Raw genomic sequence first — 15,710 nt, 5'->3', positions numbered from 1 at the left:
TGATTTTAGATGAGATTTTTAACTTATTTTTTAGTCATCGATATTCTAATATCAATCTTCAAAAAAAAAAAAATTATACTATGATTTTAAAAGGCTAGTTAAAGAACAACCCAAATAAGATATAATATTGATTTTAGATAGAATTTTCAACTTATTTTTTAGTCATTTATATTCTAATCTCAATCCTTTAAAAAAAACAATTACTGCTTAAAAAATAACCCAATTAAAATATGATCTTAATTTTAAGATCAGATTTTTAACTTATCTTTTAATCTGAATAACAACCCAATTAAGAAATTGAGTTAGCTTTGAAAAACTCTCCTCCGTGAGCAACTTCCAGTTGTGTATATTTCTATTTCATCACATCACCGCTCCCTCTCACCCCACCCTCTCTCTTAATCTGAGTATGTATGTGACTGAACAAGTTCAAAAAAGTTGGAAACCCCCATTTGAATTTTCTCTCTCTTCTTATTTCGATCTCCTCCTTCAATTCAAAATCTTCCTCCAAATTTCTTCAATTTCTAGGGTTTCTCTCTCTCTCCTCCACATCTTTCGCTTCGATCTCTATCTCTTTCTCTCTCCTCTGCGTTTGATCTACTCTTTCTTTCTTCGATCTCTTTCCTTAGATTCGATTTTGATCTAAAACAATGGAGGCGATCGAAGAATTGTCTCAGCTTTCAGATGCGATGCGCCAAGCTGCTGCTGTGCTCGCTGATGAAGATGTTGATGATACTTCTGTGTCGTCGTCTCGCCGTAACTCCACTTTCCTCAATGCTGTCGCACTTGGCAATGTCGTAAGTTGCTTTTTCTTTAATGTGCTTCATTTTAGTTGCTAGATGTTTGAGATCTGCTGCTTGATTTGGTTGTTTTGATTCCTCAGTTTAAAGGTTTGATTTTGCGATTTTTGTTTTTCTGGATAGTTTGATGATGTGAATCCTTAAAGACTGTGGGTTGTTGAGAGGATTCCAAAATTTGAGATAGTGTCGGTGCCTGGTGCAGTTTTGTAGTGGTTGAGAAATTATCAGTCCTACAATCGATAGCGAGTCCTGGTTGATGCGTTTGGTTTATTATAGCGGCAATAAGTCATAATATTGAATGTTAGGTTGAAATAGTTGAATTAGTGATAATGGCTGCTTTTGAGAGCTTGGAAGTGAAGAGGAGCTATAGTTTCTAGTGATTCAGTAAGAGGACTTATCTAAATGGCTTGATCTAGATTCATTTATAGGGCTTCTTTTTTCACGTCTCACCCATTTCATAGTAGCATTCTCTATTCTGTCAGTGCTGTGCTCGCTGTAAATACAATTGACACTTCAAATAGATGGGATTAGTGGACAATATCTTTTACTTCATCTGTGCGGCATCAAGTTAGAGCAGTACGTTGAGTTTTTCCCCTGTCTTAATTACAATAGTCTAAAATTGTTGAGTGGTTGTAATGAAGGATGATGTGGAGGGTTTTCATGTAAACGTCTTTCAGTAGATGTATTGATTAACTAGTTTAGTAGTTTTGAACTTCATGGGATTTACGCTACTTTCTCAATACTTCCTCCTTTCACCTTGTCTAACAAAGCTAAACTCCAAAAGTATGGAAATGATAAATAGAAGCTTTTTTTTTAAAAATCTCCAGTGGGAGTTTTGTATTAGTTTCATGAAGTAATAATGATCATTTAGTGGAGAGTCAGTTTGAAATTTTCTGAAATGTAAAGTGGGAGACTCAAGGTGAAGTGTAGGAAAGTTCTTCTCTCGTATCCCCCCTTATTATATGAAATTTTTAAAATTTGGTTGGTTATTGATTGATATTAAATGTTAGTTTCTTTTGAACAACAAACTGGAGACTTCGAATGAAGCCTTGTCACAATTTGACATTTTGACTTAAGAAATCAGTATGCTGCAATTTTGCTATAGTAACTTGTTTGTGAAAATTATTGTTTGAATTTCGAATGAACGACATAGTTCAAAAATATGGTTTCGATCGCGATCGCGGTTACAATCACGATGGTGCGGGAACAGGGATGATGCGGTTGTCATACCGTCAAAATATCGGTTCAAACCATGAGATATCCCTTGAACTCGCCTAAAACACGATTTTTTTACACCTTTACAATGCGGGTAGTGTCGGTTCGCTATATATGAAAACCTTTATGAATTATGACATGGGCAATACGATATGATGCTGCCTTGTTTTGATCATTGTTACATGGAACGTAGAATGTTCCGGAACGTGGTACGGATATGGGAACGCGGAACGCATCCTCTAGAGTAAACCAGATGGACTCCTAGACCATGTACCACGTTCCGGGACGTGTCCCCTAGAACGTGGAACTTGGCCACGTACCACGCTCCCGGCATCAATGGTTTTGACACTATGATGAACAAGCCATGAAGCACAAAGAAATAAGTTTTATATGATTATCTAATCACTTCCGGAGGTTACAACATTTAGGTGCTCCTTGGATGCACATGCATGATTTTCTTTATTTGAGATAGTGAATAAGTTCTTTGTTACATTTTCACATAGGGAACATGTTATGGAATTGAAACTGTTGAATGGCTATATTGCGACTCTTTGTAGCCTATTAGATTCTTAGTTTGCAAACTCACAATATGTATTATTGTGCCATTAGGAAAATGAAGTAAGGATGCAAATAGTTTCAAATCCTACGAAGAAAATATTTGAGAGATTTTTCGAGGAAATGATTAGTGAACGCAGGTTTAGTTTTATTATGGGAGTTCATGGACTTATGATTTAAGTTTATTATCATGTTAATGATTTTAGGTTCAATTGGCTATCTTATTCCCCACTAATGCCTTGGGAATTCCATCTAGAACTCAAATTTCTCTCTCCATTGTGGCTTGGTGAAGGACTTGGATCTTAGTTTTCTATGAAACATGTAATCAAATTTTTGCGAAATCAGGCCTTGAGCTCTTTATCTTGATCTTTCTTTGAGAAAAACACGCACTTATCCATAGTATTAACATCATGGAGCTGAAATTTGGACATCTCCACCACTCAAAATTATTAAGGGACTAGCATTGCTTTTAGGCTTGAGTTAGATTTAATTTTTATTTCGGTTCTTTTCATGGCTAATGATGTATTCTAGGAATATTCCCTTTTGGTAATGTAACAGATATCTTGGCTTTGTTGGCTTTGGTCTCGTTCTTCATGTCATCATAACATCTGTTTTCCTTGTCAAATAATTAAATTTTTTTTGCACCTCCTCAGATTAGAACTCTTGGTTTTCTTATATGAAGTTTTTGACTAGATAGATGTATGAAATAGCAACAACTAGTAAGTATCCTTTGCTAAGTCTTTTAGTCATTTCGGAATTGGGTAAAATATTAACAGATGCGAAGCTGTCCTAAATGCAGAATTTGTAATGACTCTAAGATTCAATTATCTTTTATTGTTTAGCATCCTATATATTGATGCGTATTTTTTAGCTGTATCTTTCATGATTTTTCGTTGTCCCTGCTTTTGGTCTTCTGCTTGTGCCAATACTACGTTGATAATGCATTCGAGGGTTAGCCTTTTGGTAATCTGATTTTTGATGGTTACTGATGTGTTTTCATTCGTCACGTGCTTAATGTTTTTTTTTTCGAAATAACTGTCCAGGGTGCGGGTAAATCAGCAGTGTTGAATAGTCTGATTGGACATCCAGTTTTGGTAAGAATTTTCTGTGAGAAGTGATTACCCTTTTTCTTCATAACTAAGTGCTTGCTCATTGAACTGTTTAATTTTTTTTATTACTGTGGGCAGCCAACTGGTGAAAATGGTGCTACACGGGCTCCCATAAGCATTGATTTAAACAGGGATAGCTCTCTAAGTAGCAAGTCCATTGTTTTGCAAATTGACAATAAAACTCAGCAGGTGTCTGCAAGTAAGGCCACTTAGACAAACAAAACTATTTGATTACTGTTGGTTTACTTCAAAATCTTGGTTGTTTGTATTACATCTTGTGGGCCTCAACAAATGGCATGCCTGCCTCCAGTGCTTTTATCAAATACTGCTTGCAACTGATCTTTGTTCTTGTCATCTTTGGCTGACAATAGGTGCTCTTAGGCATTCACTTCAGGATAGACTCAGCAAGGGCTCATCAGGAAAGACTCGTGATGAGATATATCTGAAGCTGCGCACTAGTACAGGCTAGTTTCTACCCCTGGCTTCCTCTTTTGGTTGGTAATAAATATGAAAAGGGGTTTTATGACCCTCTGGCTTCAGAACTTTGTGGGTGATATTAAATGATGAATAATTTTAGCAACCTGGAACTGGTTCACTATTCTATTTTTGTTGGTCGGCTGGATTCCTTAACAAAGATGTGAAAGTGAACTTCAGATTTATGGAAAATAGAGGCCCAATTTCTGATATAATTATGTGTGCTAATATTACAAGTTGAAGAGATTGAGCGATTGATATGTTAAAGAGATTGCACTTCTTCCTTTCTCATTCATTGTGTTGTCTTTTGACGATTTTGCATTTATTCTTCAGCTCCACCTTTGAAATTAGTTGATCTGCCTGGGTTGGAACAGCGGATTGTGGATGAGTCTATGGTGAGTTGAGTAGTTTTTGTAAAGTATGTGTTTAGGTCGTTAATATTGCAGTAATATGCATATTTTTCTAAATTTGCTTATTATTCGGTGTTGGATGGGTGGTCTTATGTTCCTAATCTATCTTTCATTAGATCAGTGACTATGTGGCACACAACGACGCAATTTTGTTGGTGATCATTCCTGCCTCTCAGGCGCCAGAAGTTTCTTCATCAAAAGCTCTCAGACTTGCTAAGGAGTATGATTCAGAAGGTGAGTTTGAGAACTGTATTGCATTATGCTCTTAAAGGGAAGAAAAAAGGAAAATAATGGAAGAGAAAGGAAAAAACCTTAACTTCCCGTGTTTGGTATAAATTTTCTCTTTCCTCCCAACTTCCCCCACTTTTTGGAGAAAAGGAAATTGAAATTTTATTAAAGAGTCTTTCCTTCCCATTCCTTCTATTTCATTTCACTTCAAAAAATTTTAATGAACCAAACATTGGAAAATAAAAATTTCCTTCCCCTTTCTTTTTCTTCCAAATCCTTTCTACCAAACAAACTCTTAGAGGAATTCTTATAGAATCTCTTGGACAATATTTTTGCTTGCCTGTCGGTGGTCAGTCTTCTTTTGTCTGATTGATTGTAGGAACGAGAACAATTGGAGTAATCAGCAAAATAGATCAAGCTGCCTCAGAACCTAAAGCCCTTGCTGCTGTACAGGCTTTATTGTTGGGTCAAGGACCAAGAAGTACAGCTGATATGCCTTGGGTTGCTTTGATTGGCCAGTCTGTGTCGATAGCTACTGCTTCTGGAAATTCTGGAACAGAGAACTCCTTAGAAACTGCTTGGCGAGCTGAAAGTGAGAGTCTCAAGTCTATCTTAACCGGGGCTCCACAAGGCAAGCTTGGTAGGATAGCTTTGGTGGAATCATTGGCTGCACAAATACGCAATCGCATGAAAGTCAGGCTTCCAAATATTCTTTCTGGGTATATCTTCGAGCCATTGCTTATGATCCCCTGTATTGAGGAAAGAAAAAGTCGGGCTTTTAGTTTTCTAGTGTCCTGCCTAGGGTCTATATCCCTTTTTTTTGAAACAGCTTTTCATGATTATTTGCTTATATGCATGATTATTTCCTGTTTTCACTGAGACTAGCAGAGAGTTCCTTCCTAAGAGAGGTGATAGCCTTAACTGAAAATTAATTACTTAATTGATTAAATAGTTATATATTTAACAGAAAGCGAGCTAATAGTTCTCCAACTCCAGATAAAATGGTGCATGTGTGGAAGTAGAAGGATGAGAGAGACTGTAGGCAGTTACGTTTTGAAGACTTTAGAAAAATTGTCCATAATAAAGAGTACAATGAGCAGTGGAAGTAGTCTGGAAGGCTACTAGAGCTGACTCCTAATGGATAGCAGTAGAGCTGTTAAATACTTAAGTATCATCTCTTTTGTGCTTATTTCTTGTTTGGGTAATTTTTACAGACTTCAGGGCAAGTCCCAGATAGTTCAGGATGAACTAGTAAAACTTGGGGAGTCAATGGTTTCTAGTGTTGAAGGTACGAGAGCTCTGGCATTGGAGCTTTGTCGGGAATTTGAGGAGAAATTCTTGAGGCACGTTACTGGCGGTGAGGTAAAAAAGTCATCGGATTGCATGGACTATGCTAGTCATAGAAATTTATATATAGAGCTATGGCTGTTACCTTCTCATTTTCCTTGGTATTTGATGTGCTAACAATGCAATTTCTAATATGGATATTTGTTAGGACTGCCTTCTAACTTAAAATTGTATTCTTCACCTTTCTTAGGGTAATGGATGGAAGATTGTTGCCAGTTTTGAGGGAAATTTTCCTAACAGGATCAAGCAGCTTCCATTGGACAGACACTTTGATATTAACAATGTCAAAAGGGTACTTGTCCTCCTTAGGATTTTCTTTTTCTGTTTTAAATGTTTTAAATTACTTCATATAGGTGTTATTTTTCAATCTAATTGTTCCTTTGGTTGTTTTTTTTATCAGATTGTTCTAGAAGCAGATGGTTACCAACCATATCTTATATCTCCAGAAAAGGGGTTAAGATCCTTAATAAAGAGTGTCCTTGAAATGGCAAAAGAACCATCGCGGCTTTGTGTTGATGAGGTGAATCATGCTTATCAGTATCATATAAGTCATCACAGTGTTTTTAAAAATCTAAACATTTTATTCCTTAGTCAACTTGTTGTGGATACTCTTTGCTTACTGTAATCGACTGTACATGCTGGCTCTATCAAATATATTAGGCTCATTGTTACCAGTATGTTATACTTCAGTTTGGACCTCAAATCCATCTACTGTTCTAACTCTTTGTTAAATTAGGTGCATCATGTACTTGTGGACATAGTGTCTCAAGCTGCAAATGCTACACCGGGCCTTGGAAGATACCCACCATTTAAGAGAGAGGTAGTGTGTGCAATACTTGTTGATTATCATCCAGGTTTCTGGAATTCTCCATTTTTTTTATTATAGGGGCAAAAGGATGAGTGTAAAGAAATCAGAAAAGGAAAAAAAAGTAAAAGTAAAGAAGGCTGAACCAAAATATCTTTGTTCTGATTTAAAAATAATTGAAACAGGTAATTGCAATTGCAAGTTCTGCGCTTGATGTGTTTAAAGGTAAAGCAAAGCAAATGGTAGTTGACTTGGTAGATATGGAGCGTGCCTTTGTTCCACCACAACACTTCATTCGTTTGGTGCAGCGGAGGTATGTTCAACATATTGATGTTTTATTTATTTATTTCCATTTCAATGTCTGTCTTCTAATTATATTTACCACCCTACCTTCCAGGAGCTACCCTTAGATCAGGTAGCTTGACATGATATTTATAGTTTATCTTACGCCTTATGGCTGGGTCATGCACCCTCGCATACTAAAACAGGATCAATGGTGATTTCTTTTCTTTTCAGTTGTGTGATTCGTCCCACTCAGACCAAGATAAACTTGTTTCTTTTTCTCCTTTTTTTTTTTCTTTGTGGGCATAATATTGCTTAGGGAATAGGGACTACAGGAATAGGCATTAGTTGATTGTTGTTAATATGGGTCCGTAGCTAATAGTTGAGGTGTATGTTAGTATTACTGATTATGGCCCTATACCTTCTGTATGGTTGTTTCAATGTCACTGTGAACTTCATGCCGTAGGTTTAGATTTACTGGTAAAAAAAGGCGTTTGCAGCTGTTTTTACATCCTGTTACCATTGTTTAGCTGAAATTTGCATGTACTAAGTAGTTTATCATAACACATATTCCTTTTTTACTCTTTTGAGCTGCTAGGATGGAGAGACAAAGGCGTGAAGAAGAAGTGAAGAGTCGATCTTCCAGGAAAGGGTTGGATGCAGAGCAATCGATTTTGAATAGGGTAGGATCTCTGTCTGCTTTGAATGTACTTCTTACGAGTTCTAAATTTGATGATGCTTGAGGGGAGCTATTTGCAAGGGCCTTTTGAGTGTGCCAAATTTCGCTTTAAAAATTCTGAAGGTCTTTATCCTTCTATAGGCATCAAGTCCTCAGACAAGTAGCCAACAAAGTGGTGGGAGCTTAAAAGCAATGAAGGAAACAAAGTCTGATAAAGAGAAGGACAAAGACAAAGACAAAGATAAAGAAGGACAAGAGGGTTCTGGTCTAAAAACAGCTGGGCCAGATGGAGAAATTACTGCAGGTTTTTATCCATCTCAAATGAAAAATAAAAATGAAAAACCCATTTGTAGGAGTTCATGAGGTGTTTTTACATAGTCATTGATACAATTAGGATATTCTTTTCTTTTTGACCCAATTTCATGAAGAATCAAAATTAACCACCATTATTAGAAAGTTTGACCTTGCATTTGTAAATACAGTTGACCATAGCCTAAACTTTGATGAATATATCAATTATCATATGTTAACAATTTAACATGCTATGTTGTTATTACTCTCTATAACATGCTATTAGTTTATATCTATGGACTTGCTCATGCAAAATTAGTCTTTTCCTTTTTTGACTTGCTTTGATGCTTGGGAAGATTTCTCTTAAGTTAACATTCGCTTCGATCTAATCCATCAGGGTGATTCTGTTTTCCTTTTGTGGATGACTGGAATAGATAAACCTGACATTTTATTTGAAAACCCAAAAATTGGTAATGTAAATTGTTTGAGCAAATGGTGTGAATTTCTCACCCCCCCTCCCGCAGTAACTTTCTTTTATTTCTGCTCTCTCTATGTTACTCTGTGAAACCAAATCCATCTTGCAGTTACTTCTCTGAAATGACCCCTCTACTTTGCCTCTTCTTTTCCGATGCTCTGTCTCCCTCCACCAGTGGAAGAGATTGGGTGAAGAATTTTCTTGCTTGCTAGTCTTAAGGGTGAGGACGTAGTGAGTGCTTTTACTATCTTCTTTAGGAGGTTGAAGTTGGAAAAAATTTACTAAAACTTTTGGAGTGGGGGAGAGAGGTGGACTGGGGAGGAGTTTGGTAGTTATGATTTTGATATATGTCGAGATTGTGAAGACGGCAATTCAGATCCCAAGATATGTTATCTAATCGATTGGAGAACTTGAGAAAAATCTTACTTTCAAAATAAAGGTACAAAGGGACAGGAATAAATAATTGTATTTGTTTAATGAAGTAGGGGCATAATTTAAAGATATGTCATACAAAGTGAGAGAGTTTGGGACTTCAGGGGAGGAAGAGAAGGTATTTTCTGAGCTTTCTCTCTTTCAGAACCAGTAGAACTTTGATGATTGAATCCTTGATTGATGTGTCATGTTAAGTGCATACCATTGATAATGGAGAGTATGAACAATTTTCATTAGTTGAATCATCTTTTCTGATCTCTGCACTGCTTCAATAGCATGCCTGCACTCTCTAATGCCTTGGAACAAAGGGATGTATTCACTTTTTAATTGTATTTTCAGGTTTCTTATTGAAAAAGAGTGCTAAAACTAACAGTTGGACTAGACGATGGTTCGTGCTGAATGAGAAAACTGGAAAGGTTGGTATATCTACTATAGAACCATTTAAGGAGTTCGTTAGCCTTTCTCTTATGTCTCTGTTGAAGAACTCTCGTTTTGAAATTTGTGTTTTTTCATAAGTTTTGGTTGCCTGAGTGTTGTTGCCTAGTATCAACTATTTGTTCTTTTGTACTTCCTTATGACTTCTGTGCAATATATTTTGATCTGTTGTGGTCTTCAAATATTTATGTCTCACAGTTCGCCGGGTTAGTGGCTGAATGAAATTTTTAGCCAAATTTTGACTCTTTGTACTGTTCCTTCTTTTACATGAAACACAACTCTGCATTTTGACTTCATTAAAATTTGCCTTCAATATATATTATGCGTTTATTGATTTCATGTGTTTTCTTGCAGCTCGGGTATACAAAGAAACAAGAGGAAAGACATTTTCGTGGTGTAATCACTTTGGAAGTAAGAAGTACCAATATTCCTACTATTGACTTTAACTTTTCTTTTTAAATTTTCTGGGGTAATTTCTGCTGTTTGGCTCTTGCTTGGTAATCACAGGAATAAAACTTAAATCTATCTAATCGTATTAACTGAATGAAAGAATTTCACGTCGTAATTTTTATATTTTTTTGCAAAGAAATAGTATCATTAATCAGTACAGGTCTGTGCTTATTAAAATCATGTTTGATTCTCAGTTATAAATTGTTGCTTATGACTTCTCATAATTTGGACTCTGGATATATGAAAAGTTCTTGGTTACATTTGATCATTATAATATTTGCTTAATTACTGCAAGATGCAAATTTTATTATTGTCAAGATGAGATGCAATTCATGTCTTGCATGATAGCAGCTACTAGTCACGTGAGTCGTAACATGCTGCTAGCTTTTGAGTATGTCTGCTATAGTATGTATGCAAGTAGAAATGTTTGGCTTGATCCCTAGCCACAAGCCTTGCAATAAACTACTTGCTAATGTTTCTCAGGAGTGTCATATTGAAGAAATTGCTGATGAAGAAGAGGCCCCTCCAAAAAATTCCAAGGACAAGAAATCAAATGGGCCTGATAAAGGTCCCAGTCTGGCATTCAAGTTGACGAGTAAAGTACCATACAAGACTGTTCTCAAAGGTGTGAAAAGTATTGCACGGTGTTTCTCTTTAAGTTTGTCTGGCCAAGTTTATGCTCTATAAGACTCTGTTCATTTGATGTGCAGCACATAGTGCTGTCCTGTTGAAAGCGGAGAGTCCGGCGGACAAGGTTGAGTGGATCAACAAGTTGAAAAACATTGCAACACTTAAAAGTGGTCAAGGAATGGGTGAACCTGGACTCCCAATGCGTCAAAGTCATTCTGATGGTTCTCTTGTGAGTTTCTTTCTCTATCTCACTTTGTTTGGGGTTTGGGTGGGGTTGGTGTGGCATATTGTAGCTGGCGTGTATTAGCTTATAAATTAAAATTCTTTTGAGATCTTTCGCTGCGTATATCAAACTAAACATTATCTTCAGGAACTTTTGACTCTTTTATGGAACCTTGTTTTTCGTGGACTCCCTTGTACTCTTGATGAATTGTTGGACGGTGGAATAGGACAGCTCTACAAGCGAGCAAAAAAACAGATGCCACTGTACATTTGAAATGTCCTGGGGAATAGAGTGGCAAAATTGTCACTTTACATTTGGAATGTCTTGGGGAATAGAAAGGCAAAATGGGTAAAAATGAAAACAGGTGCGTTGATTGTATATTTCTAAGTGAAGATTACTTATAGCTTCCCAGTCTGGAAGAAAGTTAATTTTTCTCCGAAAGGGTGCCATTAAATGCCAAAGAATGTTAATAGCAGCCTTGTACTCACAGTGTATGATGCTTGAATTCACATTATACCCTGGCCATATCCACGTCAATCGGATCCGGGTGCGGACGCGGGACATGGGTTGGACAAGCCAGGGTGAAAAGGAATGTGAGTACGTGACATCAAATAAGAGAAAGGAGAATTATTGTTGGTTCAAAAACCCTAGATTTAAAGATTGAGTCATCAAATGTATAGGAAGGAGAGAGAAAAGATGGGGATCTTGGTTGCCTAAGTCCCTAAATGATGCGAGCTGGGATGGGCATGAGTCGGATATGGCCATATGGGACGGGTCCAGCTAGACCCAGACCCATAAATTTTGATGTGGGCCCATTGAAATCCAATGGGTATGGCGGTCTTGGGTCCAAAATGGGTCTCAAGTTTATTAAGAGTTTCCATTATTTTTTAACTCGTGTTTCTTTTGCACCCGTTTTTTTGAAGCTATTAAAAGGATAATATACCAAAATAATAGTTTGGGTCTAAAATTTCTAGACCCAAAATGGGTTGTCCAATCGGGTCGGTCCTGGGTCCATGCCCATCCCTATATGCGAGTTGCCGAGTCCACCAGATTGTTTGCCAGCTACCAGTGCTGTTGCATGTAACAGAGAAAGAGATGTAGTTAGGATGCGTGGGTCTAATACAGTAGTATGGGGTTAGGGCCTAGGGGTGAAATACCAAATCCCCCCCCCCCCCCCCAAAAAAAAAAAAATATTTTGCTTGTGTACAAAGTATAAATTTCACTTTTTTCTTATTTCATAATTGAGAAATTCTTTTTTGGTGTTCTCCTATGTTGTACTTGTACCTTTGTGTTTTTTCATTTTCTACGTTATCCCAACCATTTTAATGTACCACAAGGTACCCTGAAATTTATTCTTTTGAAAATACATTTGTTTTTGAACTGATGTGTCCAAGAGTCCTACATCCAAAAGTTTGTGAACAGATGTGTCCTGTGTCCATATATTAGGGATTTTCCATACTCTAGTCCTCCACGTGTATGGTTGTATCTGAGTCTGGGCATCAAAGCTCACACTCACACTAAGTAATGTGCTGAGAATTCATCCTATGCTCTTCTTTTTCTCATGCTAAAGCTGCAATAGCTCCATGTTTTTCAGTGACTTAAGGGGTGTGATATTTATTCAATTTCAGATTTTCTCCCACTTTTTTTTTTTTTTATTACTTTGTATAACTTAGCCAAGCTATTTCTCCCTGCTTATTAGGTCGATTATGCATCAGTTATCAATCTAATTTATAACTTCAACAGTTTTGGATGGCTTTGACATCAATTAGTGTGCCCACAGTTGGCTAATATATACAATTTTCTAGGATACAATGGCCAGAAGGCCTGCAGACCCAGAAGAGGAGCTGCGCTGGATGTCTCAAGAAGTCCGTGGATATGTAGAAGCCGTCCTAAACAGCCTTGCTGCAAATGTGCCAAAGGTCTGTGATCATCCCTCTTTCTCACCTGACTCCCACCATGATAGGATTTCATTTTTCAATTTCATCTTTCTTAGACGTTTTGGTGATCCTGGTTGAACAGGCTGTTGTTCTTTGCCAAGTGGAGAAAGCTAAAGAGGATATGCTAAATCAATTGTACAGTTCCATAAGGTTAGGCCTTCAATGTGATACTCTGATGACTTTAATATATTGCAGTTCATGCCTATTAAGATCTAAATAATCTATCTTTTGCATAACAGAATGCTCAGAGTTGGTTGTATTGGTATTTGGTAAAGGATAGAGGATAGAATGTACCAGAAATTATTGTATTCTGGATAGCTCCCATCTATTGAATATGGGCAATTTGTAAGGGAAGATCATTCTGATAAAAGCAATACATACATTCTGTCCTTCTCCCTCTTTATTATTCTATCTCTTCATTCGCACCTTAATTTCCATTTTCCTTTTTCCAATCAACCCAAAATGACCCGGTTCATACAATGTTTTTCTTTATCTTGATTTTTCTGTTTCCTTATTTTGTTTTTCAAGAAGTGAAGTATCATCAAGGGGGTGATATTTCTCGTAGACGATCAGAGGGTTAGCGATAATATTGAGAGTGCCAACTTTCTTGTGCAATATACAAAATATGATAGGAGTAATGTTTTGTAATAAATTTCTTTTTATCAAAAATATCAAAAGGGAAAGATCATGATGTCAAGCTAATAGAGGGTTATGGTTCATTGTTATAAACATTTAAGCTGAGATTGTCTTTTCCTTCTATATATGAGAAGCTTTTTCTCCTTCATTTATCCTGCAAATAATTTATTTCTGTTAAAATTTCTCGCATCTTCCTCTTTAAATATCTATTTTTATAGCACCTTTTGTCACTTGAAAGGTCTATTCTACTTCCTTCAAATTTATTTGGTTGTATGCAATTCTATGTTCACAGTGGCCAGAGCTCAGCAAAGATTGAAGAGCTTCTTCAAGAAGACCAAAATGTGAAACGTAGAAGAGAACGTTATACGAAGCAGTCAACTATTTTATCAAAACTCGTGAGGCAACTAAGTATTCATGATAACCGGGCAGATGCTGCATCTGATGGTGGTAGTGGTCCAGGTAATTTTCATCTCCCTGTGCATTATTCCATTACAGAAATCTCCAACATACTGTGTCTACCTTCCTACCTGTTCGAGTACTAGATCTTTAATGTTAATAAATTAGTAGTAATATATGTTTTAAGAACGATCAAAATAGCAAGCTCTTCTAATCAGTTGCAGGGATTCCCAAGCTGGAAACAGTGTTGTGTGTGAGGAGCTTTTGCTTCCCGACTGGCCTAGGAAGTATTCTGAAATTCTATATACAATACATGCATATAATAAGAATCAATATCATAAAGCTGCTGGTGTCTGATGGGATAATAGGCCACATTTTCTGTATCTTTGCCGTCCCTAATTGTAGTCCAGTTTCTATAATTAGCAAGTCTAGTTGGGACTTTCTACAGTACACTTCTGTCTCGTTTGGTAAGAGACCATAAATGGTGGGAATGGTAATGCATTATAGTGCAAATTTGTTTCGGCAATTATGGTGTTGATGGTGATGAAATTATTTGGAATTTGTGAAGAAATTATCATACAAAATTTATAACCTCCGTCCCTATTCTATAAGATTGCTCTATTTTCCATTTTAGTTTGTCCCTAAAAGATTGTTCCATTTCCATTACCTTATTTACAATGACTTCGGAAATTTTAGAGCATTCTACAACAACTCAACAAGTGATGGGGTGAACTATGAAGTCAGGTTGCTCATTTTTATTGATTCTGCAACTGCAAGTCTTCATAGAAGGCACATCATTGTGGCCAAAATACCTCCATGAAAGGGATGAATTCGGGATTCTTTCAATCAGGCACATTGTTTTGATCTACTTTTCAAATACGACCTCCATAACGGGTTTCACCATTCTTTTGGGGTTGATCGCTCATTGCCTGTCGTTATCCCAGTCATAAGTGTGCTTCTTTTTTTTGATTGGGAAATTAAGTCAGCCCAAGGGCTACCCCCTACCAAGGCTACTAGCCTTGTAGGAACTACCAGCACATTGGCTGGTAATGCATGCAAAGCATGCTAAGGAAATACCCCAACATAATGCTGGGGGTAAGGATCGAACCCCTTACCTCAGAGATCAGAGGGGAGTGCTCTACCACATTAGCCTTGTAGGAACCCAAGGGTGTGCTTCTAGTGTACACTTTACTGGCCTGCTTTTTGAGTTTGAAATCTTTGTTGAAACGAAATATTCCTTTTTGCCTTCAGGCTCTTTGAATCTGTCACTCAAATCTTACTCTTACATGTGTGCAGAAAGCAGCCCCAGAACAGGGGGCGCAGGGGCTGGGGATGATTGGAGAACTGCATTTGATGCTGCTGCTAATGGGCCTACAGATTTCTCTAGGACTCACAGTCGGCGATATAGTGATCCAGCGCAAAATGGTGATCTGAATGGCGGATCTGGTTCAAGCTCAAACAGCCGTCGCACGCCAACACGATTGCCCCCTGCTCCACCTTCATCTGGTAGATACTAGATGCTCAGTAGAATGAAGGTAGACGGAGTTTGGATGACTGAATTGATGATTCATGTAATTCTTGCTGGGGGTGGGTGTTTTGATCATGTTCCCTGATATTGAGCATTTCTTCTGCTCTCCTTATATGTTATAATAGTTTTGTAGATTGGAAAAAAAAAAAGGCGATTCTTGTAGATAGATTATGGGCGGTGTTTATTTTCACCATTGACGACTGGCTTTTGAGATGTATTGGCAGTTTGTTCATTTCAAAATTTTCTTGTTTCCCCCCCCCTTTCCTTAGGGGAAATGATGTCTTTTTCACATTAATTATTGAAGTTCTTTTTGCACGAGATTATAAAAAAATATAGAGGTCATAACGAGTGCAACGTCAGCACTTTTAAGAATGTA

General features: G+C 37.2%; 1 protein-coding gene across 1 annotated transcript; it reads left to right on the top strand.

The window, feature by feature from the left end:
• Positions 1-359: 359 nt before the first annotated feature.
• LOC104897029 (dynamin-2A) lies at positions 360-15,710 on the top strand. The gene is made up of 22 exons (XM_010683839.4): positions 360-794; positions 3,611-3,661; positions 3,755-3,875; positions 4,048-4,140; positions 4,484-4,545; positions 4,677-4,794; positions 5,168-5,507; positions 6,003-6,150; positions 6,326-6,427; positions 6,536-6,655; positions 6,872-6,955; positions 7,126-7,253; positions 7,821-7,905; positions 8,043-8,205; positions 9,439-9,515; positions 9,889-9,945; positions 10,468-10,609; positions 10,695-10,843; positions 12,643-12,756; positions 12,857-12,924; positions 13,703-13,869; positions 15,103-15,710. Exons 1-22 carry the CDS (start codon positions 648-650, stop codon positions 15,321-15,323), a joined length of 2,757 nt encoding a protein of 918 aa, XP_010682141.2. The 5' UTR covers positions 360-647; the 3' UTR covers positions 15,324-15,710.

This window comes from Beta vulgaris, chromosome 6 (assembly GCF_026745355.1).
Source record: "Beta vulgaris subsp. vulgaris cultivar EL10 chromosome 6, EL10.2, whole genome shotgun sequence".
In the NCBI taxonomy this organism is placed as follows: domain Eukaryota; kingdom Viridiplantae; phylum Streptophyta; class Magnoliopsida; order Caryophyllales; family Amaranthaceae; genus Beta; species Beta vulgaris.
Note: the sequence above shows the minus strand (reverse complement) of the source record. Positions and strands in the feature narration are given on the sequence as shown.